Source organism: Pimephales promelas, chromosome 21, assembly GCF_988280905.1.
Source record: "Pimephales promelas chromosome 21, fPimPro1.hap1.1, whole genome shotgun sequence".
NCBI classification, from domain to species: domain Eukaryota; kingdom Metazoa; phylum Chordata; class Actinopteri; order Cypriniformes; family Leuciscidae; genus Pimephales; species Pimephales promelas.
In genome coordinates, this window is record NC_142789.1 from 23,973,569 (window position 1) to 23,995,548 (window position 21,980).

At 38.3% G+C, this 21,980-nt stretch overlaps 1 protein-coding gene across 4 annotated transcripts in view; it reads left to right on the plus strand.

The window, feature by feature from the left end:
- The window catches only part of diaph3 (diaphanous related formin 3), a 317,511-nt gene extending 296,252 nt beyond the window's left edge, over positions 1–21,259 (plus strand). The window contains exons 28-29 of one of the 4 annotated variants that reach the window (XR_016148350.1): positions 18,969–20,533; positions 20,936–21,259. Coding sequence is in view for 3 of the 4 variants with exons in the window: in XM_089124819.1 (XP_088980945.1) it covers positions 18,969–19,204 (236 nt within the window). In the remaining variant the exon portion in view is untranslated. Of the gene's footprint in view, positions 1–18,968; positions 20,726–20,935 lie in introns of those variants that run through there. The other 3 variants (XM_089124819.1, XM_039673952.2, XM_089124818.1) reach the window with 3 other exon arrangements.
- Positions 21,260–21,980: the final 721 nt, after the last annotated feature.

Below are 21,980 nucleotides of genomic sequence, written 5' to 3' on the forward strand. Positions count from 1 at the left end.
TTTCTGGTTACTGATGGTGTGTGTGTGTGTGTGTTTCCTTTTTGTTTTCAGTTCTGACAGCTGAAGGCCCTGATATACTCATGGCAAAGTTCTTTTTTTGTTCTCTTTGGGGTAAAAAGAAGTTAGCAGTATACTGTTAGCGAACATCCAGACGCCACCCACACTGCTGAGAGCGGCGTTTAAATGAACATGCTAATATCTGCTTCCTTTCAGTAACAAAATAAACATGAAACATGAAACAAAAATAAGCATCTGATCGTAGCAATGTGGATGTTTGCATGAGCTCTGCAATCCGGCACTCCGATAAAGTCACGTCACACTCATTTATATACCACTTTACAATAGATTGTTTAAAAGCAAGCAGCTTTACAGTATCAAACATAAAAAAAAAAACTAAAAAAAAACAGTTTCAGTGTTTCTTTCAATTAGAATTACGCCAGCAGTTTCAACTATAAAGCAGCTCTCCAGTGTGTATGAAATATTTTAGTTTGTAAAAACCTAGTATCTTAGCCATACACGATTGTTTATTGTCAGACTGATAGAAATGTGCTTTTACAAATTAACTTTCTGATATTGCATAGTCATTTGGGACTGTTGATTTCAATATGCACTTGCTATTTTTCTTTGCTATATGCTTCAGGCAGCTTCTGTTCCACTGTGACTCCACCAACAGACCAGCGAAAGCTAATAGAGAGCGAAGAATAAGCATATTCTATCACATTACTGTAAGCCCTCACTCTTTCTGTCAGTCTCTCTCTCTCTCTCTGACTCCCTCCATCTCTCTGTGCTGTGGGTGACAGAGGCAGTCCTAACAGCAGAGGGTTCACACACTGTGGTGACAGACAGAAACCCAAATCTCAGGCTAAACCTCGTGGGGAGGGTTGTCACGGCTCGTTATTGTGCTCATGCTCCAAACTGAAGTCGCGTAGTGTTTATGAGTTCACCACAGTCAGGGGAGATGGGAACAAGAAAGCTTGTAGAAATGCTTAACCCCAACTCTTCCTCCATTATGTTTTAACTCTTTGAAACCTGATAGAGCAGTTTATGGATTTTGTAAAGCCTAAACAAAATGGTTTTCCTTATTTCAATTTGTGCTCAGGCTTTCCAAAACTCCTGATCTTTATCATATCTCTGTACATTCAGACACTCGTGCAAAACGTTTTGTCAGCCCACCACCTGGACCTCTATGACTCATTTTCCTTCTCAGCTCTTTTCCATCTCCCCTCTTGTCCATTTCATTGTCCTTTGAGTTTATCTTTATTTTCTATCTCTAATGCAACTTGACCACTGTGAAGTTTGGGGGCGATACTTTTTTTTTTTTTTAGATAATTGTTCTTTAGAAAAAAAAATATCGATATCACCTAAATTAGTATCTGTGTTTTTGCAATGGGATAATTTTGTTGCTCAAGAGTTTACACAACACAAAAAATAAATAAATAAATAAATAATTAAAAAAAAAAAAAATATATATATATATATATATATATATATATACTGTATATATATTAATAATTGTATTGAAAAAAAAGCCATTGAATAAAGATACAAATGAAATTAAGAGAAGTTTTTTGAGTAGTTGTAACACTAAACTCACTGAAGAATTCAAATTTAAAATAACACTGGGTAGTCTTAGTCCTGTATAAATTTAATACATAGACTATTAATCCAGTTTATATATATATATATATATATATATATATATATATATATATATATATATATATATGTATTAAAGCTTTCTTTTGTTGTTTTATCAACATTCATGACAGACATCTTAGGTTGCTGTCACTTTAAGAGCTAGTGCATGGATCCATCATATTGTTGCACTTGTTTTTATTTAAGACATTGACTGTTTACATGAGGATACTCGCCAAGACCTGTGGCATAATTTTGTGTTTTTGAATGTTAAAGTGAATTTAATTAGAGATACAAAGCACTCCGTTTTGTTATTCGCTAGCTGTTTGTAAAATTACATCTCGCAGAAAGTTTTAAAATGACTGACTTATAATCTGTGTATATTAATTTACTCATACAACCTACATGCTAAAGTGAATAAATGATTGTGGGAATTTCTCACATTATAAGCGCGAGACCTGTATTTAATTGTGAGTTCGGCAAGTCGTTTTTTTTTTTTTAGATTTCAGGATTCCCCCATTCAAGTAGATTGGACTTTGTCTTGGCATTAAAGCATTGCAAATATGGCCGCCGAATTAACAGACTCCTTGAAAGGGACTTTGTTAGCCAAAGTCTTTGCGACTTCCGTTCTAAATGCACAACTCTTGCTTTATGTGTGTGTCATTGAATTATTGATTTAGCTTTCTAGAACAGCTTTTGAAAAACTCATATGAGTCGAGTACGGTCTCTGAAGCCTTCATACCTGTTGCTCTAGAACTCATCTGTGTCTTTATTGCATTGGAGCGTGTGAAAGCCTCCATCAAAGCCTGTTCAGTCCACACAAACAACATTCCCGTGCGGTAGTGGCTCTTCTTTCTACTCGAGGGCTTGAAACACATCGGTCTTTTACTCCGTCTCCTCTCTTGTTAGAGGATATTTAAATGTGGCTGTGGGTTCAATCAGTTTTCAACCTTACATAGGATTTTAATTTGGCGTGGCTGGCATTCATCGAAACCCTCTGTAATGACCATACAAACTTAATTATGCTAATAATCATGAGGCCCACTCAGACCTCTATCCCCACATGAGTTGCAGTGCTCTGCTCCGGGCTGCATCTCCTCATCTCCTGATGAAGGCAGTGAGGCCAATTGACCTCTGCAAACATTCAGATTAATTGCCTCTCTCTTTCTCATTTCACTCTCCTCCTCTTCTTGCACGTTCAGCCATTTTAGATATTTGGAGAAAGAAGCCTTTCTGTAGCAGTGCACTCACATGAGGGTGTTTGTGAATGCGGGTGTGAGAGTGTGTTGTACTTTTTGCTCTGGTTTAGGTTCTATCGCTGAGATTTTGACGAATGAGAGAGGTTGTTCAGGGTGTGTGTTTGGGCCGGATATAGGGGTTTGCGGAGTAAACAACACGGAGTTTAGAACAGAAGCTTGACATCTCGGTGTTATGTGAATTTTAAACCCAGTTCTCACTATAAACGCTGAGCAAAGCTTTCATGCTTTGAAAACATACTGAAACACTTACACAGTCACACATTTACCCTGCAGCATAGACACACCAGACCTTTATCACATAGTTGTTCAACTCGGGTGTTTTTTTCAATCGTTTAGATGCCATTCTATAATGTTAAAGGCAGCTATATATTTTCATGTGTAAGGGTACATTTGTTAACTTGCTAACGTTGTCTTTTGTTCGTGCAAGTCTTTCAGAATGTGTTAGTGCGCCGGTAATTGCAGGTATGGACACTAGGGGGGGGGGGGGCGTGAAGCTCGCTTTGATGCTGTGAGGCACCAAAACACTGTTGCTCTCCAGTTATCTTTAGACCTATGTGAATCAACACACTTCTACTTTACACCAGTAGCTTTGTTTATGTGTATCAACCTTCCTAGCAAAGGCCAGTTTTAACCTTCCTTTGGAAATGGATTATGGTACTTTAAAATCCTGTTGACGTATCCCCAAAGACATGCACGCAAACACACACTCACGCTGAGAGCTTTTGTCTTCTTAGCCCTGATCATTAGATCTACTCTCTGTTAAGTCAATAGTCCTTCAGGGCCACCAGGCGAGTCTCCAAGTGACTGTACCTGAACACACCCAATATACACTGATGCAATTCAATTACTCCTGTTTCCCTGTTCTATGAGGTCAAGGGAAATGTTCACTCTCTCAATTGATTCAAATCAATAATTTCAATCTAATCTGCAGCCTGTCCTTGCTACCACATGCCACTGCACTATGTCTTTATGGATTATTGGTTCGTCAGATACAAGCATCGCTGTGTGTCCCGTACATCATTCTGAATATTTCTGTGGCGCGTTCAGGTCGGGTTTTAGAGTACACTGGAAATAAAGATCTCTTTGGTGCTTGTTGTTGTTTGACCTGTTTTGATCAGGCTTTGTTTCATTGATGAAAAGCTAGACAGAGGTCACCCTCTTTAGTCTAAGGTCACTGATTTGTGTTCCTGCATCTCTCGATTGATGCTCTATCCATTAGAAGAGAGAGGGACATTTGTTCTGGTTCTCATTTAGATATGGCAGAAAATCTTTTCCTCTGTCACAGCGCTCATGTTTGATTTGCATGTATTTAAATATTCCTCTTAAATATAAATATTCCTCTTAAAGAAACACTAGGTTTATTGCTATATAGCGAATCTCAAATGCTTGATTGTTATATCGTCCAAGAATGTGATCTATATTATCACCCAGCGATAAATCGAGACCGAGTTTACACTTTTTCCGATAGTTCCCTTTAGACATTTTCTCATTAGAGTTAGTAGTTTGTTAGTTCCAGGTAAAAGCAGTAAACAACGTTCGCAAAAGAAGTGTCCTTCTTTCACTTTGATTTATTTATTTATTTGCTAAACTATCCCCTTAAATGTGCTGTATATGACCTCTCCTCAGATCTGATGTAGGAATATACTCCATATCTCTCTGTCTTCGTCGAGGTCTCCATGACGTTCTACAGAAGAACACAGGATGGGCTTATTGGTGCATGTCTTTTTAATTGCTCCGTCTTTGGCCGGGGGGGGGGAAGTGTAAAAATACACACACTCTCTCACACCCACTCAGTGCACGTGTACACACAAAAAAAAAAAAAAAACATGCACATCTCACCGGACAGTCATGCTTCTGTTAATTTGTATTGTTTTAAATTTGTCTCGTAACGAAAAATCTGTAACCTTCAGCAAGGTCTTGCATTAAGTCTAATTGTGATGAGATGCCTGCCACAGTGGTCCAGGAGCTAAATTAACCATTAGTGTTGCACAGAAGACGACTGCTGAACTGTTGTCTCGTATAATGATGTGTTGCTTACTATACCACTGCAAACCATTAAAATGTGTGGTGTGCAACTTTACCGCTCACTTATTACCCTCCCTTGATACAAGTTAGTAAGTGTTTGCAAATGCAGTAAATAGTTGTGTGTGTGTGTGTGTGTGTGTGTGTGTCTGTGTTCAGTGAAAATACGACTCAAACGGCTATAAATCGGTGCCTTTGTTTCAAATGTCAGGCTGTTTCATTATTAATCTCAGCATGAGGCGGACAGAAACGCAGCAGTAGGTGGTTTTTTGTTTGTTTATAAAGAATGTGTGAATAATGCTTTTGCATATTTTTTTAAAGTCTGTTTTTACAGGCGGTCCACTTCAGAATTCACCAAACGTAACATCTTAAAAATGGTTTTTCATCAGAAGCGTGGTTGCGATCTAATTAAATAAGAAGGAATGTTTTCTGTGTGCTGTTTTCGTCTTCACGCATGGGCAGAACCGCTTGCTGATTTTTTTCCCCCTCCTGTTAGAGAGGGAAACGGGTGTGTGCTGGGCGAGAGAGGCTATGTCAGAATGGCAATGAGAGTTGACCTTTCACGAATGCACGAGGCATCTGCTCTTATCGCCTACGCCAAAAGTCTCATTAGAGATTATGAGTTGAAACAATTTGCCTTCTTTTGCCTCCGTAGCCATTTGTTTAAGTTTAATTAAAAACATGTGACCTTCAACCTGCTTTTATGCCGTCTGAATCGAGCTTCATTTGTTTCTACTTGGGTTCTATTGACCGGAGCAGGATTAGGCTGGCTGATTTGATTAAATGTACCACAGCTGTTGACATTAGTGGCATTATTATTGTTGTATTAGAGATGCAAAAGGCAGCACCGCAGACGACCCAATTCATAGAAGAACATTTAGTGCCCGAGGGTTAACACACCGGTCAGAAAAGAGAAAAATTAATCTTTGTGTTGTGTAAATGTCAAACTCATAAAGAAAATAAAGTTAGACAGACAGCAGAAGTGTCCTCGTCTTACCTTGTGTGATTGGCAGATGTATTTTTGTGACCAATATTCAGTGAATGGACAGTTGCTGTTTTAGATTCAGTGAGGTGAGGGACTTAGGTTAGCCATCATTGATTCTATCAGAAAAGGTGTCAGTTAGTTGGAAATTATACATATTTCAAATATAATAACTGCAAAATCATGGGGGGCAGGATCTAATTTGGTAAGTTTACTTTTTAGCAGGTTGTACTTATCAAATCACCACAAAATAGTATCTTAAATAGTAGAGTTTGATGTTAGTTAGATAACTGGACAATGCATCAACTGATAAAAGTACCTTGAGTCCTTTTGGATAAAAGGGTATTTGTTTATTGTATATGTTTCGCAGGTATTAGTCGGCATCTATTGGAGGAGGTGCTCGGATCTGTTTGGAGAGCAGGCTAAGGAAGAGGAAGTGTGTTTGTGTAGGGAAGAGGCCGGGTAGAGGAACATACGTTTTGTAGATGCGGACGGCCTGTTTACCAGAACGGCCCTGTCTGTTTGTTAAAGGAAGCTCGAGAGCCTGATGGAGCCGCCTGTAATATGATATGGCATATGAGATTTTATTTTTAGGACAGAGAAGCCTCCATAAGAAAGGTTTATGGGGTTTTGAGTGGGTTGATCTTTTTAAATATTCAACTTCAATGAAATATGGAGCATGACTTGAGGCTGTTTTGAATTCATAAGTACGTTTCACGAGGCTGGGTGTGCATATTGAAAGCTGTCGAAGGCAGTCGAGAGAGAAGCCCGGCAACTTGAGGAGAAGAACCCGGCCCGACTCAAAGTCCGCGGTGGAGCGGAGTGAGCTTAATTACAATAGCTCTGTTTGATCTGATGATGTAACATCACACCTGCTCGGAATCTGTGATTTCGCTGCAATGGATCTGATTATTGACTTCTAAAACATAATTAAGACGCGAATGACCTTCGACAGAAATATCTTTCCGTCGGTAATATGCAACCGGCTGAGACTTATGGAAAACTAGTCTATAGGCTGTAATGAGAAGGGAAGTTAATAGCAAACATCAGCTATCAATGAAGTGTTGGTCGTTGCCAGCAGTCATTAGACAGCGTTAGCCATTATCCGCAGCGGAGGTGGTTAATACATTACTACAGAATCCGATCAATTACGGACACCTTTCCCATAAGTCCCATCTCGGGGAACTGACAGTTCACTGTCTGCACCCCTCTTCTCCATCCCTCTCTCGCTCCATCTGCAGCTCATCAGTCAGTCTACTCATTAACCTAAAGGACTTTGATGGGAGAAAAAGGGAGATATAGAGAGAATGATGGAGAGAGGGAGCGTCTAGGGAGAGAGAGTGCACAGACTGGACTAGGCCTGAAATCAATAGCACTTCATGACGACGGACAGGAATAAGAGGAAATCAGTGAGAAAGTGATGGAGGAAGAAAAAAATGGGAAGAATGACATTTTTGTAATGAATTTAAAGGATTTTCTTTAAAAAAATCCTGTCTTATGTCAGATTATTTGAAATGTAATTTACCTTTTAATTGATTTCTTTCTTCTAAAAACAGCGTAGGTTTATTTTCTATCGCATACATGTATTCAATTCAGTGATAATTACAACAGTTCAAATGTTTGGAGTGAGTAACAGTAAAAACAGTTGTGGTGTTAAATATTTCAATTTAAAATAACCGTTTTCTTTTTTAATGTTGTATAATGCAGCCATTACTCTACTCTTTATGTTCCTTCTGAAATCATTCTAATGTCCTGATTTGGTGCTCAAGAACCTTTTTCTTATTATTATCAATAGGGCTGTCGCGGTAACCGCAATATTGTAGTACCGCGCTTCTGACAAGTCAACCGCAGAGGATGGCACGTAACCGCAGCAACCGCGATATTCACGTTTTTTTTTTTTATATAAGGCTATACCCTTCTTGTTTTGAACTTAATGCATGTGTATTGAATGTTAAACAAGTTCATAACGATAACAAGACTGTTTATCATGGTGATGTGTAGCCTACAGGCTTCACACAGACAGTGAATGAAAGAGATCGGCAGAGCGCGTCACGCGCTGCGCGTGCAATTACCTGCATCTGTCTTTGAAGTCGTGAAAAGCTTGTCGTGTCAAAGGGAAGCGAAAAATTTGTCGCATCATCATTTTAACGTTCTCTTCACGGGTATTTTCCCATAAATCCGCGTCAGCAGCAGCTCTGGTCAGCATCCCACAACACAAGGAAGCCGAAATAAAATCAGTGAGTCACGCATTGAATCAATGGGTCTCTAATAAGTGAAGCATCAGCTTCAGCGTTGTCTATGCGATGTTTTTCCACATCGTAAACATAATTTATATAGCAACAAAAACATATAATTATTTAAATAAATAAATAAATGGCGGTAATACCGCATATCGCGCTATTGAGCCACTCAACATTACCGCAAGGGAAATTCCATAACCGCGACAGCCCTAATTATCAATGTTGAAAACATTTGTTTTGCTGCATAATGTTTTGTGAAGGTGTGATGCATCTTTTTTTCAGAATTATATAGAAATTTCAAAATAACATCACATAGAAAGTTCTACTCACTTTTTACATTTACATTTATTCATTTAGTTGACGCTTTTACCCAAAGCGACATACAATTTATATATATTTCTGAGGTCGCACACCTCTGGAGCAACTAGGGGTTAAGTGTCTTGACAGGGACACATTGGTGTCTCACAGTGGATTCAAACCTGGGTCTCTCACACCAAAGGCATGTGTCTTATCCACTGCGCCATCACCACCACTTTTGATAAATTGAATGAATAAATTGAATCATCTATGCTGATGAATAAAAGTATCAATTTGTTTCTACTGATGATAAACGTTTAACCAGTAGTGCGTATACTGTATGTAAATTATTTGGACTCCAAATTACTACTCCTCATACAATAGGCAATAGGCTGTATATTTCATTTATACTTCATAGTTCAAGGGTTCAAATTGAATACATTTTTCAAAATGTTTTAAATTTGGTCTGGTTGACTAAAATGATATGCCTTTTCAGCAAGAGTAAAATACCGCATAGTGCAAAATCGCGCAATACTCACTCAATTTAAAGCATATTTTCTTTTGAAGACAAACAACTATGACTAAAAGAAACCAAGAAACACTAACTGCTGGAATCACTGAAAAGGAGTTTGGGAATTGGAAGAAAGATGGAGTGAGACCGCCACAGACAGCGATATAAATGAGAGTGGGCTGGATTGAATAATTACCCATCCCTGCAGTACCGCACAGACAGATGTCCTGTAGCAGAAAATATTCAGGAAACTCATCAGGTTTGGCATTCAAATGGAGATTCTTTCTCTCTAATTACTTTAAAACCCAGCCCAGCTTCCTGTTCTGAGGAGCTTCACAGAGACTGCCAGTGTGACGACTGATTTCATTTGAATCTTTTGCTAATTGTGCAGCTCTCCAACCGTTCACCCTAGTCGCAGCGAGCTGATTCACAATGGCAGATATACGTTACTTCCAATTAGAGGCATGGTTTCGACAACATCCATGTATCCGCTCAAAAATGTTCATGAACTTTCCATTGCAGTAGAGCGGTTTGTGAAGAGGGAGCCGACCTGATCTCAGCAATTGTCACAAAATCTGTTTCAAACTTTGTCCCAAAGCTTATAGTCTGATAATTTGTATCTGTGATGCCAACAGAACATTTGACCAGGTTGATCTTTATCTTCCTTTTGAGCTTTTGTTTCTGAAGATGAATTCAATTGAAGATGGATTCCAGACAGACAGGAAACTTTAGTAGTAAACCAAAATCATTTAGCAGGCTCCTTCCTAAAATGATTCCCAGCATTCCCTGGGATTTTTGTTTCCCAAAGACACAATGACGATAGCTAATGGATTGCTCTTTGTTGGCTATGAACCTTTTGGTTACCAGCCCAGATCTTTAATCACTATTCAACAAACCTATGTTGGTGGACTTGTCCAGGACCTTTAAGAAATCATTTACCCAATCGTCATTTATGTTGTTCCAAACCAGTATTACCACTGTAAAAAATAATACTGGCAGCTGTGGTAGCCAGCATCATACCGTAACTATACGGTGTGTTACTGTTTTTGTGTTAGTGCATATAGCTCTTAAATTAAAGTTTTATACTGTAGCTGAAAATACGGTACTTAGCTGTAAATTTCAAAAACAGTAACACACCGTACAGTATTTATACGCATTATTTTTTACAGTGTACTTTCTTCTTCAGAAAACTAAAGATATTTTGAAGAATGAAGTCAATTACCATTGATTTATATTGTACTATAGACATTAAACACATACACATTTCAAGAAGGTTTTACGGATTTGGAACAACATGAGGTTGGGTAAATAATAACGGCATTTACAATTTGGGGTGAACAAATTACTGCATGAAAGTTCAATCAGAGCAGAGGTGACTAGGGATGTTGTAGCCATATTAGCTAGCATTTAGGTGTAGAAGTGTAATGTAACTTCTCACTGCAGAAGTTGTTACTTGTTCATTTGTTCTTCATTGTCTGTGTATTATTGGTATTGTCCTTGTTTGTTTGGGTGGATGACTACTAGTTAGAGCATGTAGGTTAAATTAAAATGTGTTTATTTTGTTTATGTATTACAAGGACAGTGCATATTAACATGACAAGTCAAAATATGCCATAGTTAGCCAAAAGGCTAGTTTTCATCTGCAGTCCTGGGCCAGATGTACAATAGGCAACCTAAAAAATACAATATACATACAACAATTATAATTAAAACATAACAAACCAAAACAACTACAAAAAAAACCCCAAAAAACAAAAACAAAAAACAAAACAAAAAAAACAATAGAATAAAAAAAATCAATGTTGACATATTTGCATGCTAAAAAGCCACATTTTAAAAGAAGAACGAAATTCATTATAACTATTTAATTCTCTAACAGACGTTGGGATGTCATTCCATTCTTTTGAGGCTTTAATAGAGAAGGCAGATTGACTAAAAGCAGTTTTCCTAAAATTAATAACACAGTCCCTTCTAAGGGAACCTCTAGTGAGACGACTATTATCCGACCTTAAACTCACAAACTCACTAAGAGGTGGTGGGGCCAGGCCATTTAGAATTTTATAAACTAAACAGCCATTTGAAAACTTAACAATGTTTTCCCAACTCAACAAATTATATTTTGATAGAATTTTACAATGATGAAAATGATGTGGTTTCTTATCAAAACATTTTAGCGTTTGTTTATACAGAGATTGTACTGCAAATACTTCAGAGCATATATGTGTGAACTTAAGAATGTCACTCACACATTGTGACCTTCATTTAACCTGAGATAGTTGTATCACTCCCTCGTGTATGTACATACTGTATGCATGTGCAGTGTTTACCTCTTTTAACCGCTAATGTTTTTCAAAATGGCATACTGATTATTTTGTCAACATCAAAGATCTCTCTAGAGTCTGTCTGATGCTGAGATACAGATGTTTCATCTCAAAATCATGAAACAGCCCAACATGCATCTCTCTCTCTCTCTCTCTCCTCCCCTCTCATATCCCCTAAACAAATATAATTTGGTGACATTCTCTTCTCTCCCCGGGTTCAAGTAAGCATTAAGCCGTTTTCATTTGTAATTAATTTTTGTGAGGCGCTGAATGCTGTGGGATTACAACTCCCCACTGCTGCTCTTTGTTAAAGACTCTGATTGTTCAGTACAACTGCCGCACTGAGTTTATACAGCTGCACATATCAGAGTTGGAGTGCAGATTGGACCAGGACCAAGATTAAGACTAGACCCCATTAAGACCCAGATCTGATGTACCAAGAATCAGATTGGGAAAATTCTGAATTAATGAACAATGCATTCAAAGACATGGATTACAGTGCATTTTTCCATGCAGGGACACTATATCAGATAGATTCATCAGACAGACTGCGGAGACCGAAGATAATACACTATCTTAGTGGATAGTTTACCAAAAACTAGAATTCTGGAACATAAAATATGTTCTTTTGTTCATACAATGAAAGTCTATGGTTGCCGAAACTGTTTAGTTACCAACTTTCTTCAAAATACCTTATTTTCTGTTCCACAGAAGAACGTCATACAGGTTTGGAATGACATGAGGGTGTCATGACATGAGCTAATAATGGCAGAAAGTACATTTTCTGCCAAAAAATAAGGACTATTGTTTATTGTTCATTGGGGTCCAGAAACTTCAATCCCCAAAAAGGACATAGTGTGAAATCGACAGGTATAATATGTTTCCTGAAGCATCACATTCAATTTGTATGATGCACATTCACTCTCAAATCTTGTATTGCTCCTTGTACACAGAGACTACATCAAATATTGCAACGCAAACCTCAAACGTCATGACATTTCAACGCGTTCTCATATTAGGGCGTCATATGGTGACACTTTTGAAATTTCGTCTAAATCCAACGCACATGGCACCCTTTAGCGTCAATATAACACGCTTCGGTTATGGGTAGGTTAAGGTCTGGGGTAGGGTTAGGCTTAGGATGAGAACGGGCTGGAGATTTGGTTGATGTTTGAGGTTTGTGTCACACATTGACTTTCATTTTATGGACAAAAACAGCTGAAACATTCTTCAAAATATCTGATAAGAAAGTCATTCAAGTTTGGATTAATAGGAGTTTAAATAAATATAAGATTTTCAATTTTTTGAGTGACTTATTTTTCCAAAAAAATGATTCTACTTTGGCAAGCTGGATAAAAAGACATGGCCTTGACTGAGCACCCAGACCCAAGCCACATTTGTGTGATCTCAATACCACAGTATCTCTTATACACATATACATGCACGTGTACACACACACACACACACACACACACACAGAGGCACATAAAACAAAGATGCACATGCAACATAGACAATGTCTTTGGAGAAGAAAAGGAAGCCTCTGAATTATGCCGTTTAAACGTGAATCATTACTTATTCTCTTTCTCTGTTTCGGGTGTTCACACTCGCCGATCCCAGAACAACACATGGACTAGCTTTGATATGCTTGACTCTTGCTTGGGTTCAGAGGTTACGCTACTACTTCAGCTTGGTAATTAGAGAGTTGAAACCTCCTCTCTTCCTCCTTTTTAGCTTTTTAATATTAATTGCCTTCCCTCTGTCATAAATGTCAGTCGAAGAGCGGAGATACCCTTAAAAAGATGCTTTACCTGTGGCACCAGTGGGTTGCTCTTGGGTGCCCGGTGTATGAGGCATGTCTCCACTGATATGCTTAATTACGGCTTAACTCGTGTAGGCATAGGGGATAATGTTCAGGTCATCGCTCTCCGAATCCTTCAGTCAGACAAAGAGGGACATTAGAGCATCATGGGCTCTGAATTACAGCCCTCTTTATCAGTCAGGGCCCGCCTCTCGCACTGGTCTCATCATTTGAAAGCCACCACGTGAAGTACGCACACACAGTCTGACATTGTTTGCCATTTGTGCAGAACCAAACCCAAATTCTGTCGCCCAAGGTTCCGTGTTATTCATGTGGCAACCCATAATCACGTCTCTTTGCACCGTAAGGCATCAATTAAGGCATAATTTATTACCAGTATTTCTGGTCTAATTCACCCGCTCAGATTAGCTCTGATTTCCCTTGACCTTGTCCGCTTGTGTCATCTCCCCATTTTTCTGCCTAAATGCAGATAAACGAGTGCACACAGAGTCCAAGCGAGAGAGGGCCAGTAGGACAGCCTGATCATTAAGCTAAATTTAAGTCATAAAGGAGCCGTAGTGTTACATCAGCTCACTTTGGCTTACATAGATGCTATAATTCACAGCAGGCGAACTTTTAATTTCCCATTCATTGTCCCTAGAAAAACTCAGTGGACTCAGACTTTGCTTTGGCTGATAAATGGCAGCCCAACATACCAGTATTATTTTTAAAAAATATATTTATTAATTTATTTATTTGTTGCAAATGCTAAATTCACTTTTACTTTTTAGTGCTTTATTTTAAAAAAACAATTTTGTTACAAAACATATGTTCCAAATTTTTTTGAACTTTCTATTCATCAAGGAATCCTGAAAAATCAGCTTAACATCACAACATTGATACAAATCTGAAATGTTCCTCTTACCAAACCAGCATATTAGAATGATTTCTGAAGGATCATGTAACACTAAAGACTTTGCCATCCCAGGAATATATTACATTTAAAATATATTACAATAGAACTAGATTAATTTTGATCTTATAACAGCATAATACTTATTTCAAAGCCATTTTAAAAACTTTTGAATAGTATTATAAATATCTAAAATATAAAGTAATGCTGATAAATAATAATAGTAAACAAAAAACTCGATTTGATCCATATTGTTTATCACATAAATGCATTTGGGATGCGTGTCAAGTCCTGCCAAAGGAGTACCAGTAGCATGAACCTGTTCCTCCCACTGAGCCAAAGTCATGTTTATTTCCATGCAAATGTGGCTTCAGCCATTCACCAGGTGCCATTTCCAGGCTTAGACCACTAGATTGCAGTTAGACAGATGGTATAATCATTTCTAATACTTCTCTAGATTATATGGCGAGCCGTACGGCGTGCAGAGGGGGAAATTATGTGTCACCGATTGCATTGTGCGGAGCTCCTAAAGTCCCGAATGGTGCGAGACAGGCTCCATTGCAACTAATCGGACGCCTGTCTGCGTGCGAGCTCGTTAGGTTGATCAAGTGCCCTTATCCGCTGTCACGTTCCGTCGAGTCTCCTGCCAAAACTTCTGCTGAAGAGTCGGGGAAAGAAAGAGATGAAAAGAAAGTGAGTTTCTCAGCGGCCCCCAGTGCAAAATGCAAATCGAGCAAATGATCTCTAAAGTCAGAAAGCGGTATTTCAGCCCTGTTCTATTTGAAGAGAGGAATGAGACTGTCTCTCTCAGATGGCACGGTCTGGACGTGAGTGAGTTTTTATGAGCCTAACTGAGGAGATACGTACTAATGAAAGATGTCTACCACGGTGTGTGTTTGCCTCATAGACGCTCGAGGGAATCTGAAAAGATGGACGGATTTGAATGTTTTTTTTTTAGAATATTAATTGAATGTTATTGGCCAGAGAGATAAAAGATTCGATTTTTTTTATTCAATTGACTTTTGCATGTTAAGCTTGTCCTACAATAGAGTAAATGTTCTACCATATTAAAGCAGTTCAGTCCAGAAATGTCAACATTTACTCAATCCCATAACAGTATGTCCATGCTGCTTTTTTTTTTCTTTTCCTTTCAACGAAAGCGAATAGTGGCCAAATCTGTCAAGCAAGATTTTCTCCTTTAGCTAATTTCAGTCTATTGAATGATTTTACAAGATTTAGACATAAACTCATTCGATTAGGCACAATGAAACATTTAATCAAACTTTAGCTGCTGAACTGTAGCTTTTACATTCATTAAATGATGATCCCATAACCTACAGTTGATGGAAATAACTATGTTAGTGCTTCATGTCACAGCTGCTCTGTCTCTCTAGTACTACATCCTGCTCTCCTTTCTCTCACTTAAAAAGTTTAGGAGAAACTTGGCATCTGCTGCTTCTTGGTGAATGTGAAAAGAACAAATCAGAAGTCATGTAGTGGTGCAGTGTCTCCATCGTAGCTTGTGTTTTAGCACTCATTAAGACACACAGACCTCATCCTCACACTAATGAGAGACACGCAGCCTCTCCATATCAACAGGGTCGGTTTGCAGCACCCGAGCCAGGAAAAAATGTAGGAGAGGATAAAGAAATTAAGCGGTATGGTGCCAAACAAAGTCATGTAGAGCAAAAGAAAGATTCTTATAAGAACGGGAAAAAGCAAATGGGACGAGCAGGAAACGGAGGCGAAAGAGGAAGAGCCGAAGAGACTAATGAAAGTGGCCTGAAGCATAGGGCAGAGAGCGGCACAGAGACAAACGAGTGCACATTCTCACAAAGCAGTAATGAGAGCGCAGAGAACTCACTACCACACACACACACACCGACCATGGCTCCCCATACACTCCTGTCCTGTTCTTTACAGCTACCATTCATTTACTCTGCATGACACAATGGACTGCATTTACTGTGTTTCACCATTGAGAGCATGCGCAACATTATAGACCTTCACTAACATTTTTTTTTTTTACTATATATTGTGTTTAAAAAGGTCAACACTCATGATAGCATTCACACATTATTTATTCTTATAGTTTTTAACTTATACATAATCATGCATACCCTATAGCGTCTAAATATAGGATATATCAGTGGTGCTTGTTAAGGCTAATGACACTATTATTATTATTGTACATGGGCTACAGTTAAATTGGCAGCTATGACATTTACAAAAGTTCAAATAAATGTTGTTCTTTTGAACTTTTTTTTAATCAAAGATTCTTGAAAAACACATAATGGTTTCCAAATTTCCATCAAAACATTAAACAGCACATCATGGTCATGGACAAGCAGGCACTTCCCTTGAGATAGTGCAAATGTAGTTTCTTTTTGCTATCATGGTCTTACAGCTTGATGGATGTGGTTTATTGTGTTGGAGGTCTGCAGCTGTGCCTAAATTTGCAGCTTAGACCTTTAGAAACTGTAATGAGGAGATACCAAATCAGCTGCAGTTAAGCCTTTTCACTGGGAAATTTGTTGGAGGATGAAGAAACCATCATGTATGTATGCTCCTTTATTGCAGTATTTTTGTTTTGCTGTGGAAGTTTATCGCTGGCTCTTTTCTTCTCTCTCTCTCTCGTTCTCCATCTTTTCTTGTTTGTAGAGATTGTCCTTGTTTAAAGCACTCATACATCACTCTGTCCCTCGCTCCTGCACTGAAGTGAACGAGTGTGCTCTGCACCTTGGTGAGGCTCTGTTTGTAATGCAGGAGGTATTTTTATTTATTTTTTGCGCGCCACGGCTGTAATATACGCTTTCATCAGAGAGCCGAGCCTGGCGCAGGGATCACCGCTGATGTGATGATAAAGCCGTTGAGTCTAGAGCCAACCTGGAAAACTTAAAGTAGTTTGTCAGACGCACCTTTCCATAAAACAACCATACAGGTCAATGCAAGGTCAGATGAATATGGATTTTTTTCCCCTGCTTTTTTCCTCTTATTTATTCATTTTTCTTGGTTTTGTTTTTCCTACATAAAAATGTATACATCCAAATAAGATTTCGCTTTATTTGCATGGCCCCTTGCAACACATTCAACGCCTGTGAAGAGACGACTCAACGCCGGCAATATGTTATACCCTAAATTAACTAAATGTGTTTTTTCCGTGTACATTTCTGAAATGCACTTTCTGTAAATCTGCTTTGAAACAATATGTATTGTGAAGAGCGCTATACAAATAAATTTGAATTGAATTGAATTGAATTGAATTCAGTTGACTATAAGTAACGTTGCACCTACATCTCTACTAACTCTCACTAGAGTTTTAGTAGAGTATTAGTAGACTGGTAGGGTTAGGGATAGAATGAGTTGACATGTAATTGCAAAGTTACTTATAGTCAGTAGAATGTTTGTTGGAGGAGCCTCACAATAAAGAGTTGGCAGATATTAAGCATATAGTCTACTAATACTCTAATGAGAGTTAGTTGACATGTAGTTGCAAAGTTACTTTTAGTTAACGGGATGTTCAAAAGGCACTATCAAAATAAAGTGTTACCCCAAATATATCCAATATTTACAATACAGTAGGTCTAAAGTAGAGCCAGACCGATATATCGGCAGACCGATATTATCGGCCGATATTAGGCATTTTCCAAACTATCGGTATCGGCAGTTTTAATGGCCGATAAATGAATATTTCAAAAATAAAATAAAAATGGACGAAACACGTTTGAACCATGTCATGAGTGTTGGAGTTGTATAGTTTGTCCACCAGAGGGCACTCTACACCGTTCCTGTTGGCAACACTCGTTGAGTTGGTCACGATACATACATTGCTTGAATAACAATTAAAAGAACATCCCCATCAGTTCTCTTAACTCAAATAAGCATGACAAAATTTGTGACTATCATGTCCAGTTTAAAATAAATAAATAAATAAAATATCGGCCGATATATATCGGAATATCAGATTTTAAAACCCAAAAATATTTGTATCGGTATCGGCCTTCAAAATCCTTTATCGGTTGGGCTCTAGTCTAAAGTAAGTTTATTAACACATCAGAGTATAAAAACAATAACAATTACACACACACACACACACATATATATATATACTTTGTATATGTATATATATATATATATATATATATATATATCACATAATTGTGACTATTTTTCACAATGTGACTTCTCCTAATTCCAGCTTTATATTATTATTAATTGTTATTTTAATACTTAAGACTTAAAATGAAACATGCAAGATATTAAGTTGTTTTAATTAAAAGTAAAAACTATTAGAAAAAAAATCATAAATGAGAGGAGTAATATCTGACTTTATATCTCAGTTGCTTGTTATTGTTTTTGTTACCCAGAAAATAGGCTTCAATTGAGACCACATTTGATCAAATTTGGCATTTTAAAAGATGTTTAGACGTTTAAAATAAAAAAATGGAATGACGTAGCATCAAGATTCTGCATTCTTTCAAGGTATCTAAGCTGACACTGCTGCTATTAGTCTTTTTTTCAGTCAGATTGTAATGCTGATCATAGAACTAATGCTTTGATTTGATCAAAGCATTTTTCGCTGGTGAACCTAGACTTGTGAACTATTCTGCAGACATCTCTGAGTGAGAGAAGGACGGTCGGAAGGATGACTTTAAGTTGTTCAGGTAGATGTGCTGGTTAGTGAAGCATTAAGTCAGTGAGACGCTGCAGCACATCACAGATCAGAGATTTAATGCTGGAAAGGCTAGAGGAACAGCGGCGGCAATAAAAAGGGCGAGAGGTGACGGTACCGAGGTGAGCGCCTCTTTAATTTTTATCGTGTTGTCATGCTGTCGGCTGCATCGCTCTCCGTCTACCTCTCTCAATTCTTTGATGACTTTAGTTGTCTGCACAACCCGTCCTCAAAGAGCTGCTAACTTGTATAAACGTTTTCTTGAGAACCTGTTTTTCTTTCTCTCTCCCCATCTCTCTCCCATCCCTCCTGCAGAAAACATGAAGGCACCTCTGCAAAGGTCACGGTCGCGGCAGAATATCAATTTCAACTCGACACGAGCACCCACTGCCAAGGAGCCTCATTACGAGAGCGAACCCCATCCGTCTGCAGCCCACAGGCCGACCCACCGGCCCGAGAGAGAAAAGGAAAAAGAGCAAACTCCCACGCTTTGCTCATCCAACGGTGACACGGACGTGGAGGCCTTGCTCGCCCGTCTGCGTGCCCTGTGATGACATCACCGCCTCCTCGGACCTCTCTGGTTTGACCCGTGTAGTCGCTACGGTGACACGGACACAGAAGAGAAACGCAAAGCTCACAGTCACCTTTTGCTAATAAATGCCGGGAGGTTGCGCACATACGCGCATAGGAAAAGTCTTAACAATTAACCTTTCCCATCCGTCTCCTCTGCCCTTTTACCTCCAACAGCAGACTTGCGAGTCATTGTGCTGGTTTGGTTCACGATGAAAACTCGCAGTTTTTTTTATTAAACAGCTAATTACTGGACCATTTACAGTGACCTTTGGGCCAAGCACTCGTATCTTTTTTTTATGTCATAAACAGACCAATTTTTACTCTTTAAAAAGCTCTTTAGGGAACATGTGTCTTATGTATACGCTTTGAGCAATAACAGTTTTGTCAAATCGAATTTACCCTTTATGCTTTCAGACTCATTTTACCCCAGCTAGCAAAAGCATATAATATAGCTATATGTTTATTATAAATATAAATAACTTTTTTTTTTCAGTTTGCCGTTGTTTGTATTCATGTTAATGCCAAATGAATCCTAAAAAGTTTTATTATGCATGGAACTCATTATACTTAACTATCTGATGTACTCATTTTTTTTTTTTTTTCAAAATAAAACAGAATGTATTAGTTGTGTTTCGTCCCCCTCGAGAGAGAGACGGTACTATGCAAGAGCAGCGGTTCTGTATTACGAGAGCTGCTGACAGCAGATCCCTGAGTGCCAGGAGTATTTGTACAACTTAGCAATCCTCACTGAGATAATGCACACTCTTTCTCTGCACATTTGTTCTCGGATCTGTCGCTTTTCCGAATAACGTTTCCTTTTTCTTTTCTTTTTTATTTGTTAGACGTTTATTGTTCGTCTGTCTCATTATGTGCACGTGTTTGTCTGGTGTTTTCTCATTGTATAATTGGCACGTTTTCACATTCCTCCTCGTGATGTTTTCTGTTCTGCTACTCCTGATGTGATTTTCCTCTTTACTGCTCTCAATCAGGCGTGACATCAGAATGAGATTACCTGTGAAATCACATCTTTCTCTCTCTCTTGTTCTCCCTGGACTTACTGCACTCGCTTCACCCTTTTTGATTCTTTGAAACAACATTCTTGTTATTGGATAGACATTATTGCGATGGCATCTTTTGGTGAAATGTTTCAAATAAAATAAGGAAAAGAAAAATGATGCAACAAACTCGTTTGTTTGGCTTTTCTTTCACTTCCCTCATTAAAAGAGTGCGTATGTTTTCTCGTTTTTTCAGAAATCTCATTTTATGCACGTTTACCTGAGAGTCGGGGGTGAGGACTAGAAGGGCAGGTAGCACCTCCTGGAGAGATGAAAGCCTCTGCTACCCACAATCACACTGTTTATTGTATTGTAAATAATAACGAATGCTGTTTCCAAAGGTGTACGTTCCAGTTTAATTAATCCAGTGGAAAATAATGTGGGAGGGAGTTTTAGCCGTGGACTTAATTTTTCCCTTTCACAGCAGCAGGACACTTGTGTTATTTTATTTTGGTAATGTCAGTAGCCTAAAATAAAGGAATGATAATGTAAAACTGCTGTCTACCACATCTTTAGCCAACATAAGTAAATGACTATTAAATAGTGAAGCATTTTAATATGTGAAGCACATGAGACTTGACCAAATGTTGATTGTTGCTAAGACAAATGGATTTATTGAATTATTGATTTTTTGTTGTTGATTGTTTTCCACAGAGCTTGGGATTGCAAAGTCAGTGAAGATGCATGGATGATTGACACGAGTCTCATGGCATGACACAAGCAGTACCCGCATGGTATACTAAATTATGTCAAAAGCACTACTGATCAAAATATTGGGCGCCATTTAAGGATTATTCAGCAAGGATGCATTAAAAAGTAATGCCACATTAAAGACATGAATAATTAAAGAAATATATTTTTATTTCAAGCAAAAGCTGTTTTATTGAACTTTCAGTTGTCATGGCAGAACTGTTTTCAACATTGATGCTAATTAGACATTGCTTAGACCAAATCAGCATATTAGAATGATTTCTGAAGGATCACGTGACAATGAAAACTGGAGTATTGATGCTGAGAATTCACTTGAATAAATGACATTTTAAAATATATTCTAAATTTTAAATTGTAATATTATTTCACAATATTACTGTTTTTATTGTATCATTCCACTTGGGATCTGAGTTACAGTTCTCTTTGCAGTCTGCATAACTTTTTTTTTTACCAAGATGTCTATAATGACCTCAAATGATTTCCAGGTTGTTAGCTCACTAGCTTTTGCATCTGAGCTCAAGTATTTGGGAATTGCACTAAGCCACGGGGTGGTTTCACAGAATAGATCACATAAAAGATAATATCACCTAGCAGTTGAATTGAATGAGTCTGAAAAGAGACCATATAGCTATTCTTTGAAACCAATAACCCAGAAAACAACATAATTGACAATCCTTTCACCTAATCTCCATTTAAATACCCTGTCTGCATGCAGCAGTGGCCTAAATGGACCCTACGGAGGATAGAAGCCCGTCACTACAACAGGCCGTGACGGTGCAGTCGAATAGCCCTTTAAGCCAGAAAAAAATCATATCGGTTTGCGTCCGTGTCCAAAGCGTCACGCGTCCACTTTCCAAGGAACGACGATTCCTCTCCTCCGTGCTTTTTATTTACGTTTAGTCGTCTGAAACGTCAGCCTCTCTGTGTGTAGTGTTGCCCTTAGTGGGATCAGAGCTCCCATCAGCACCACGGACAGCTCCAGCAATGC